The sequence below is a fragment of the Echinops telfairi genome, unplaced genomic scaffold (assembly GCF_000313985.2).
Source record: "Echinops telfairi isolate 266 unplaced genomic scaffold, ASM31398v2 ScPeMD7_5;HRSCAF=22, whole genome shotgun sequence".
In the NCBI taxonomy this organism is placed as follows: domain Eukaryota; kingdom Metazoa; phylum Chordata; class Mammalia; order Afrosoricida; family Tenrecidae; genus Echinops; species Echinops telfairi.
Window position 1 is genome coordinate 31,516,079 of NW_022103901.1, and position 10,848 is coordinate 31,526,926.

Here is a 10,848-nt window from a genome sequence, read left to right on the forward strand (position 1 = left end):
CCCCCTGTCCGTGTGCCAGCCAACACCCCTGAGTTGAAGACCAGGGCTGGCATCTGTGTCACCATGACTCAGCTTCTGCCTCTCCGGGGGCAGCCAGATGCCCAGGCCCAGCCATGCCCTTGCTCTGAGACAAGATCACAGCCACAGTGGGGTCTGGGCATTTCCCCAGGGCCAAGACCCGGTGCTAGGTTGGCTTGGGATAGTGGGGTCCAGGCTTCAGCACCGGGTCTCCAAAGTGTAGGGGTGAAGTATGTGGGGTTCAGCTCTTTGCCTCTTCATCCTTGGGTAGGTGTATCCCTACTCTCTGGGCCTCGGTTTCCCCATCTGCCAGTGGGGCATGGACTTTTCAGCTCCTGGACAGATGGGTGAGCTGAGCTGCTGTCTCCAAAGTGCTTGTCCCCCGAGCTTGGTGCCAGGCCCCTAGTACCTCTCCTCATGGGGGGGGCGGTCACACCGAGAAGTGTGGGGGTGACTCCGGGGTCTGTTGACCTCAGTGCCAGCCCTGCTGCTAGTGCCTGGTAGTCACCATTGCCCTGACAAGCCCAGCACGTCCTTGGTAAACTGATTCAGGATGTGGGCTGAGAGAGGGAGGGATGGGGTACGGAGCTCACCCTGGATTCACAGTCACTCATGATCAGGACATAGCCACACCCCACAGAAAGGGGCTTTACTCACAAACCTCATGGCTGGGGGTGAGCAGAAACACCCACAGGGCCCTCTAGCACCAGGCGGTGTGTCCCAGCCTGGATCTTCCAGTCCGGGATCTGGGGCCTTGAGGCCCCCACTGACAGGGCTCTTGCCCCCTCTCACAGGAAGGAGCTGCTAGACCCCAGGATCCTTGCCCAAGAGGAGGAGGTACATTGCAGGCCATCTGCTGGCCTGGGCGTGGCCTGTGGGCAGCCGCCTCCCCCAGGATGCCCCTGCCTGAGGCTGGCGAGCAGGAGGGTGAGAGCCTGCAGGCTGTCCAAGAACCTTCCCGGGAGCCCGGCACCAACGTGGTCCCTGCAGCCCCCAGGATACCCAAGAAGTTTCCCCCCCTGGTGCTGCTGGCGGCGTCCGGCCACAGCAGGAATGAGCTAGGCTCCAGGCCCAAAGGCGCCCACTGTGTCACATCCTTGGACGTGTCAGGGCCACCCACTGTGACGGGGGCCCTGCAGATCCTGCCAGCCAAGGAGCAGACCAGCGTCCCACCCATCATGTGGGCACCCGAGCAGAAACGCAGCCGTCTGGACACAGGTGAGTGCCACCAAACAGCGGGCCCTTGGGCTGTGCCGTATGGGGGAGCGGCTAGGACGGGGTGCTGGTGTCCACGCTGCCCGGGCTGTACTACATGGAGGAAGGGGTAGAACCGGGCACTGGTATCCACGCTGCCTCAGGCTGCATTCCACACACGCCCCCTTTCCTCTGGAGGGTTTGGTAGCCCGTTCCTCTCCAAGCGTCCTCTGGGATGCCCATTGTCTCCCCTCCCACTAGAACACACCAGAGCCTCTGAGGTCCAAAGTGGGGCTCAGGAACCTGTCAGCCCCCGAGGAGCCCCACCAAACCCCCATCAGCCCCTCAGCTGATGCCCGCTCTTGCCCTGCAGCCCTCAGACCCCTGGAGTTCCTGAAGACCCCATTTGGGGGCCGCCTGCTGGTGCACAACTCCTTCCTGTACAAGCAGGAGAAGGCAGTGGGAGACAAGGTGTACTGGAAGTGCCGGGAACACTCCGAGCGGCGCTGCCGGGGCCGCGCCATCACCCGGGGTCCCCGTGTGACTGTGATGCGGGGCCACTGTCACCCACCTGATGAGCAGGGCCTGGAGGCACGGCGCCAGAGAGAGAAGCTGCCCAGCCCAGCCCTGCCAGAGGGCTCAGGAGGTCCCCAGGGCCCTGAAGAGGAGCCACTGGAGGGGGTGAGCCCCTGGCTGTGCCCCGAGGAGCCGGTCCCTGAGCTGGACAGGCCAGCCCCCGAGGAAGATGAGGGGCTCCAGGCCCTGTCGATGCTGAGCTTACCCCCCAAGAAGCGTCCAGCACCAGAGACAGGTGAGCCACCCCCATCCTGCTCCAGGCTTGTAGTGAACCCCACTCTGCAGACAGAGCCCCTCTGCTCTATAGAGATAAGGGGTTCCCCCTGCTTTGAGAACACCCGGAAATCAAATAGACTTTAGGTTACACATCCCATTCTTCACTCCGACCATGGCGGAGATCCGAGTAGGGTTTTCTGCTGCAGCAGGGACCGGTATCCAGCCCAGAAATCAGAGTGTTAGCTTCACAGTCACTACTGTGTCTCCATTGTACACATGTTGCCCTGGGCCTCCACTAGGGAGGAGCTGGTAGGCCCTGTTCTCCTGTCAGTGCTGCTGTGCCTAACCAGCCTGCGTTTTGCCCCATTCACTCCAGAAGCTTTCCTCCCCTCCGCCTCAGCACATCCTTCTGTACACCCCTTTCAGCATGACAGCAGCCACAGTAACCTTCCAAGAGCCACGTGTCTGGCTTCTTTGATGCAGACCCAGGCTTCCACGAGTCTGGAGCCATCGCAAGAGCCCCACGTCCGACACGACACCGACTGTTCCGACTCCCACCGCACCTGAGAAACCCTAACCCTACGCATGCAGTTAGCCATTCAGGACCGTTTCTTCTCGGCCACACCCGCCGGAGTCAGGCGTCTGCCTGGTCCTCCGCCTCTCGGCCTGGCCTCTGCCCTGCTTGGCCAATGTTACAGAGCTCTTTTGGGGTTGCCAATAGATGCCCAAGAGCATACCCCTCCACTGTCAGCCTCAGCCTGGAGGCACTCAACTCCTTAAAGTACGTGCCCAGAGGCCCCCCTTGTACAAGCCAGCCTTCTGCCCCAAAGCACTCAACGGGAAGTCCACTGCTCTGTCTCACGCTCTGGCTCCTGGTTCTGCTGCTGCTGCTCCTCTGCCTCTCTCTCTCTCTCTCTCTCTCCCCGGAGCTGTGTCCTGGGCCAGGAGGGTCCAATGCTCAGGAATCGCGGGGTCCAGAGGAGCTACTCCACTCCTCAGTCGTGTCTCTTGTTAGCAGTGAGCTCTCCCCTACTCCTGCTTCTGAGAGGGATCATTTTCCACCCGGCAGGAAAGCCACCACAGTGAGCCGTGTTGACAGTCACACCCCAGTCCCCTCAGGGTCCTCCGCCGCTCTTACCCAGACCCATCGGGAAGGGTCGCTGGGTGGGAGCTCAGCGAGGCGATGGCTAGAAGAGCCACACTGAATAATTCACTGCCCAGTGGTCACTCGTGTGGGAGCCCTGGTGAGGCGGTGGACACTGCCAGAAGGGCGGGGCTTGGAACCCATCAGCCGAGCCGGGAGACCGCCAGCTTCTTTAGAGGTGGCAGCCCACGGGGCAGGTTTGCTGCCCTTCGGGGCCGCCCCTAGCTGGCAGCGGTGGCAGCAGTGTCCATAAAGACCCCTGGTGGCATGATGATTCAGTGCTCAGCTTCTGCCAGAAAGGTCGGTGGTCCAAACTAGCAGCCACTTGCTGGAAGAAGGGCTGGGAGCTCCTGCGTGGGAAACCCACCCCTCCCCGGGGCAGTTTAGCTCTGTCACAGGGTCGCCATGAGCTGGACCCACTGACGGCACCCAGCAGCAAGTCACTGCGTCTAGGAGCAGCGGCCCGGTGGACACATCTGGGGTTCAGACCCCAGATTCTGTTGCAGCCCTGCCCTGTGATCTGAGCCAGGCCAGTGGCATCTGGGATTCAGACCCCAGATTCTGCGGCAGCCCTGCCCTGCCCTGTGATCTGAGCCAGGCCAGTGGCTGTCCAGATGACACGTAGGCACGGCCCCCACGTGGGTCAGAGGACTTTTGCGCTCTCGGGCTCGGTGGCTGTGGCCGTTTCTGAAGCAGGTCACCAGGGCTTGTTTCCGAGGTCCCTGGTGGTGGATTCAAACCGGCAGCCCTTCCTTTAGCAAATGAGCACATGAACCTGGTCCCCGCCCTCTCCCTCCCCCCACCCTCCCCGGGACGCTCATCGGATCCCAGGTGGGCCGCCCTGGTCCTGGTCTCACCTCGCTGGCCCTTCTACCGAGACTGTCTGCCAAGACCTGGTTCCCAGTCAAGATCACATTCCCACACTCCTGGGCCTAGAACTTACTCGTGACCGTGAACAGGGCTGTCAGAGGCTCCCCCCTGAGTGCCCAGCTGGAGGACACACGTGGCAGATACAAAGTGGAAGGTGTGTCACCCTTGTATCTGCCACATGGGCAGCCCCCAAGAGCCTCCTCGTTCTGAGTGGGGGAGCGAAAGCCGTTGCTCCACTCACTGCCGTGTCCCCCCAGGCGAGGCGCAGCCCCTGGAGTTCCTGAGGACCTGCTACGGAGGCAGCTTCCTGGTGCACGAGTCCTTCCTCTACAAACGGGAGAAGGCCGTCGGGGACAAGGTGTACTGGACATGCCGGGAGCACGCCATGCACGCCTGCCGCAGCCGGGCCATCACCCAGGGTACACGCGTGACCATCATGCGGGGCCACAGCCACCTGCCCGATGTGGAGGGCCTGGAGGCCCGGCGCCAGCAGGAAAAGGCCATGGAGTCCCTGCAGGCCGGGCCTGCGGACAAGCTACTCCATGGCGTGGACAGCCTCTTCCACCAGCAGGGGTCCGGCACCCTGACCAGGCCCCGGCCGCGGCAACGTGCCAAGCCCAAAGACCCGGGGCCCCGGAGCCAGCCCCCCACCCCGAAGGGGCCTCCAAGTGAGACGGAGGACTCCGAGCCAGGTGAGTCTACCTCCTTAAGGTCCAGGGGCGGCACGTGGTGGGCTCAGATGGCCTAGCCCCAGGCCCTGACCAGCTCTGGCATCACCACAGGTGGCCCTGAGTTCCTGAGGACCCCCCTGGGGGGCAGCTTCCTGGTGCACGAGTGCTTCCTGTACCGGCGAGAGAAGGCGGCGGGCAACAAGGTGTACTGGACCTGCCGGGACCAGGCCCGCATGGGCTGCCGCAGCCGCGCCATCACCCAGGGCAGCCGGGTGACAGTGATGCGGGGCCACAGCCACCCAGCGGACCTGGGCGGCCTGGAGATCATGCGGCAGCGGGAGAAGCGCCCCGGCCAGGCCCAGCGCGGGAACTCAGGTACCCCAAGAGCCAAAGGACCACGGGCAGGGCTTGGAAAATGGGAGGGAGGCTGCTTCCCCCATACCTTCTCGGAGCCTTCTGGAAGGTGTTAGGACCCCTTCAGCTGTCCGTCTCGCTCCTCCTGGGCCCAGGCCAGCCTCGCTTGCCGTTGTGAAAGAACGTGCGGTGGTTGTTGGCTGTCGCGCAGTCCGAGTGGCTCAGAGCATCCTCGTGAGCAGCAGGAGGACACGTTGCCCCGGCTGCGCCATCACCACGCTCTGCTGCGCTCCAGGCCGTCCGCTGGGCTCTGCTGTCGGTTGGTCCACTGGCAAGGGCCCCTTTGTCATTTGCTGATATGCCGCCACCCCCCACACACCCCGTTACCAGCCCCAAGGTCCTCTCCCAGCAGGTGATTTTAAGTTGGGGTCATTCCTACCCATAGCGATACTGGAGGACAGAGCAGAACACTTTCCAGAAGAGCAACTGGTGGACTTGACCGCTGACCCTTAGATTAGCAGTCGGTCCTCTACCTAACCCATGGCATCACCAGGTTCCCTATGGCATGTCCAGGAGGCAGTGGGAGGACTCTTTGGCCCGAGTGTCTAGATCTAGGCGAGTGTAATGTCCAGTAACCAATGGGTTCTGCAGGAGCCCTGGTGGCAGAGTGGTTACTGGTTGGGCTGCTAACCCCAAGGTCAGCTGTTTGAAACCACCCACTCCTCAGGAGAGAGACGTGGTTTTCTACACCCACAAAGAACTACAGTCTCAGAAACCCCCAGGGGCAGCTCTAGCCTGCCCTACAAAGGTGGAGGAGTCGGTGTCGGCTCCGTGGCAGCAAGTTGGGTGGTGCTGCGAGCCCCCTACAGATGAGGTGGCGGGAGGAGGGCTGGGATGGTTTGCGTGTAACCAGTCCAGATGTTCTACAGAAACCTCTGGTCACCCATGAAAGACCACCCCCACGGTTACCCTGGTGTCTGGGGACCGAAGGGCTGGGTTTGGGGCAGCAGCTCACCCACCAGGCCTCTCTTCCAAGGCTTCTTGGTGGACTTTAGTCGCCAACCTTTGAGTGCTGCCAAGGGCGTAACTCTGTGCACTACCACGGGTGACCGCCAGTTCTCACTGGAGGCACTGAGCCCAGCTTGTCCACCTGGTCACCCTGGGGCTGCACGACCCAACTGTCCTGCTCTCAGAGCTTGGCCCGCCTGCAGGCCTCTCTGCTTACCCCTGTCGTTTTCTCTGTCCCTGGGGGCTGCCTGGGGACAGTCAAAGACCTGCAGTTTCTCCAAGTCACTTTTGACCCATTTTCATTTTCATTCTAAACACAGCTTCTCCGCCCCCAGTCCCAACCCCCAAAACCAGACCTGCTGCCAACCCTCTAGGGTAGAGTAGAAGTGCCCCAAGGAAGGGCTTCTCACTACTGCACCAGTGGGGCCCCCAGCGCACCCACCCCACTCCCACCCCCGCTCCTGGTATTCTCGCAGGCCTCCCGCCTTCCCTCTGGGCACCCGGAGCCGAACTCACTTCCACCATGTCAGCCCTGGTGGGTTAAATGCTTCTCACCCCGTAGGCCTGGTGGTCTGCCGGGGAAAGTCACAGCCCTGGGCACCGGCACACACCCTGGCCTCGGCCCCCAGCCGCCTCACCACCCCTGACCTCCATCGAGGGAAAACAGGAGTTGAGTTTGGACCAGGTAGCCTGTTCCCGGACTAGCAACGTTTCTGGATTCGGGCCTCGAAAGATAATTCTGCCCGCCTCCCCCTCCGGGCTGCACGCACCTTCTCTGTGCCGTGAAGTGCCCCTCCAAAGTCATTCCCCGGAGAGAGCGTGCGTGCGTGAGTGCCCCCACGACGGCGCCTGCCTTCTCCCACAGGGCCTGTGGGCAGCACGAGGCCCGTAGACCAAGCTGATAAGTAACACCCTCCGTGCTGTTGAGTCTCCATGGGGAACGGCTCTGCAGCATTCCCACTAGCAGTGTGGGTGGGCGTGCACCTTTCAAGGCACCCTGTCCCTCTACTTCCTTCTCCTGGGAGTCCCCTGTACATCTTAGCCAACAACCTCTCTGTTCCCTGCTCTGCCCCAGCCCCCTCTCCCGTGCTGCCAGCCCTGTCCAGCTCCCAGGCTAGCTGCCAAGACAGGACGCTTGACAAAGCCCTTGGGAGGCAGAGGGCCTGCTTCACGCCCCCATGCTCAGGAAAGGTGGCCCAGGCAGCCAACAGCCCAGCGCTGGGGTTGATATGCTGTGAGGAGAGGTATAGGCATGGTATGGGGGGGCTCCTCCACCCCTCACGACCCTAAGGCCCCAGGCTCCGGGGTCCCCATCAGCTTCCTGACCAGTTCTGCCATCTCCGCAGGTGGTCCTGAGTTCCTGAGGACCCCCCTGGGGGGCAGCTTCCTGGTGCACGAGTGCTTCCTGTACCGGCGAGAGAAGGCAGCTGGCGACAAGGTGTACTGGACCTGCCGGGACCAGGCCCGCATGGGCTGCCGCAGCCGCGCCATCACCCAGGGCGGCCGGGTGACAGTGATGCGGGGCCACAGCCACCCAGCGGACCTGGGCGGCCTGGAGGCCCTGCGGCAGCGGGAGCGGCTTCCTGGGTCAGCCCATCGGGAAGGCCTAGGTACGTGGACAGCTGGCTCAAGGCCATCTGCCTCCAGCCCAAGACCCCCTGCTTGGTGGCCCCTTTGGGCCCACGTCCACGGGTCTAGCTTGGCTGTGAGTGTGAAAAGGGGTATAGCAGGTTATCAATCTTGATGCTATATCATAGCCCATTTATGGGCACGCATCAGACCTTGGGGGCCCCACCTGTCACTCCCTTTCCTGGGAGTGCTCTCCTGTGTCCTGCTCCCCCCAGCTGCATGGTCAGCATGGCCACCAGCCCCACATTGTGTCCTCTCCATTCCAGCGCCTCATCTTCTGATAGTACTTGGCTGGTTACTGGCCAGCTGAGAGGTCAAAAGACGGGGAGCTGAACCTGGGGGTGGCAGGGTGCGCACAGAAACCACAGGCCAGAGTCTGCCCCGGGGACTGTCCACCAAGGGCACAGTCAGGAGAGACCCAGGGGGGCCTGGAGGGGTCAGCTGGCTGGACTCAGGTCCTCAGGGCCAGGCGCCAGGCTGGAGGGGTGAGGCAGCAGTCACAGCAGTGGGAGATGGGGACGGCCTCTCCCTGTGGTGCCCAGCCTCAGCCTTCTGTCCCTGGCCTGCGCCCAGTGGCTCCGCCGACTGTGGCCTTCTCCCTCAGGAGCCACCCAGCCCCTGGAATTCTTGAGGACCTCGCTGGGGGGGCGCTTCCTGGTGCACGAGTCCTTCCTGTACAGGAAGGAGAAGGCGGCCGGCGACAAGGTGTATTGGATGTGCCGGGACCAGGCCAGGCTGGGCTGCCGCAGCCGGGCCATCACCCAGGGCTCCCGAGTGACCGTCATGAGGGGCCACTGCCACCCAGCCGACCTGGATGGCCTGGAGGCCCTGCGGCAGCGAGAGCAGCTTCCCGGGCCAGCTCAGGAGGAAGACCCAGGTACTGGGGGCAGGGGGGTGGGGGGTGGGCAGGGATCTCCTGGGAGCCTCTGGCTGGCAGTTTGAATCCACTTGGAGTTACCTCAACAAAAAGGCTCGGTACTCAGTTTCCAAAAGTCACAGCCATGAATCGCTGAAGCCCACGGGCTCGCTAGGCTCACTGGGACCCAGTAGAACATTCTATGAGTGCTCGGACTCCCACAGAGCTTTACGTCCCCCTGCTTCTTGTTGGGGTCTGTGATCCCCTGACACGGTCACACAGAAGTCACAGGTGAGTTAGCTAAGCATTGGGAGCAATAAATCGACGCACCTCCCCTCGCTCTCCTGCCCTGGGCCCACGCTGAGCGCAGACCTGGCTGGTAAGATCATGGCCGCCTAGGAGATGGGAGCAGCACCCGGGGGGCTGAGCTGGTTGGCACACTGCTGCACCCCTCACCCCTGAAGCCAGAGACGAGCCCTTCTTTACCCGGTTTTGGGGGTCACCTCCAGCTGCCCGGTCCTCAACTCGAGTAGCCACCCCAGTCCTGACAAAGGATGAAAAAAATGATATTGGCGTCTGTGCTGGGGAGTGGCGCCCGGGGTGCGCCTCCACTCCGGCCCCTCCTGGGGTCCCCACTCGCGCTCTGGACCCGCTCCACCTCCGCCACCGACACACACCACGTGGAGATGGCCCGCGAACACTCCAAAACGGTCACCTCCTTTTACAACCAGTCGGCCATCGACGTGGCAGTAGAGAAGCCCTCGGTTCGACTTACGCCCACCATGACGCTCCATTCCGGCTGCTCACAGGATGGGAGCCACCTTCTGAAAAGTGCCCGGTATCTGCAGCAGGAGCTCCCGGTGGGGATGGCTTACCACATCAAGGGCTCCCGCAGCCTGCCTTTCATCATCGGCTGCAACCCACTGCCCTGCACGTGCACGAGCTGTACATCCGTGCCTTCCAGAAGTTGACAGACTTTCCCCCATCAAGGACCAGACTGAAGAGGCCCGGGACTGCCAGCTGGTGCGACAGCTGCTGGATAACCACAGATACGGTGACCCTCCTAGCCGAGGGCCTTCGGGAGAGCCGAAAGCCTAGCAAGGACGAGAAACTCGTCCGCTGTTTCTTGGACAAGACCTTGACGTCATGGCTTGGTATCACATGTTGGCTACGCATCACTTGGCACTGCACGAGGACAAGCCCGACTTGGTTGGCATCATCTGCACTCGCCTTTCACCAAAGAAGATTATTGAAAAGTGGGCAGACGTTGCCAGACGCCTGTGTGAACACAAATATGGCAATGCCCCCCATGTCTGCATCAACGGGCACGTGGCTGCCCGTTTCCCCTTCATCCCCATGCCACTGGACTACGTCCTGCCCGAGCTGCTCAGGAATGCCATGAGGGCTACAATGGAGAGTCACCTAGACACCCCCTACAATGTCCCCGATGTGGCCATCACCATTGCCAACAGCGCTATCGATCTTGTCATCAGGATCTCAGACGGGGCGGGGGCATCGCTCACAAGGACCTGGAGCGGGTCATGGACAACCACTTCACCACGGCCGAAGCCAGCACCCAGGACCCCCGGATCAGCCCCCTTTTTGGCCACCTGGACATGCTCAGTGGTGGCCAGTCAGGACCTATGCACGGCTTTGGCTTCGGGCTGCCCATGTCTCGGGCGGAGTACCTTGGCAGTTCCCTGAGCCTGCAGTCCCTGCAGGGCACCAGCACGGACTCTACCGGCGACTGCACCCCATTGATGGCCGTGAGGGGAGCTTCCATATCTGAGCCCCGGGGCCGGGGCCTGCTCGCCTGCACGCCAGCCGGGGCCGACACTCCGTCATCACCAGGACCTTCCAGCTCAGGCAGTCCCAACCTGCTCCACTCGCTGCTGCCTCCTGGGCCACACAGGTCCTCAGGCAGAAGGACTTACGGGGAGCTGGGCACCCCCACCCTCAGTAGGGCCCTCTGCTTCCCTGTCTTCAGGGCTCAGAACCGGGGGCGGGGGACCCCTGAGGCCTCCAGCAGCAGTTCTACCATTCCCGTCTGGGGGCCACCCCTCCACCTGCTGTTTGTTACTGAAGGTCACCTTTGAATGCCAAAAAAAAAAAAAAAAAGTCAGGTGATACGAGGGGGTTTCTTTTTATTTTTTATTTTTAATCATTTTATTAGGGGCCCATACAACTCATCACAATCCATACACACATCAATTGTGTAAAGCGCATTTATACATTCATTGCCCTCATCATTCTCAAAATATTTTCTCCCCACTTAAACCCTCGGCATTAGGTCCTCATTTTTCCCCTCCCTC

At 61.9% G+C, this 10,848-nt stretch overlaps 1 protein-coding gene and 1 pseudogene across 6 annotated transcripts in view; both read left to right on the plus strand.

The window, feature by feature from the left end:
• FLYWCH1 (FLYWCH-type zinc finger 1) overlaps positions 1-10,848 on the plus strand; it is a 30,032-nt gene that overhangs the window by 12,568 nt on the left and 6,616 nt on the right. For 3 of the 6 annotated variants that reach the window (XM_045285968.1, XM_045285964.1, XM_045285966.1), the window contains 6 exons: positions 813-1,236; positions 1,586-2,023; positions 4,276-4,710; positions 4,801-5,064; positions 7,398-7,661; positions 8,254-8,557. In XM_045285968.1, the coding sequence (XP_045141903.1) occupies positions 915-1,236; positions 1,586-2,023; positions 4,276-4,710; positions 4,801-5,064; positions 7,398-7,661; positions 8,254-8,557 (2,027 nt within the window). In that variant the 5' untranslated portion in view covers positions 813-914. The remainder of the gene's footprint in view (positions 1-812; positions 1,237-1,585; positions 2,024-4,275; positions 4,711-4,800; positions 5,065-7,397; positions 7,662-8,253; positions 8,558-10,848) is intronic. The other 3 variants (XM_045285969.1, XM_045285965.1, XM_045285967.1) reach the window with 1 other exon arrangement.
• Positions 8,662-10,398, plus strand: LOC105978889 (annotated as a pseudogene).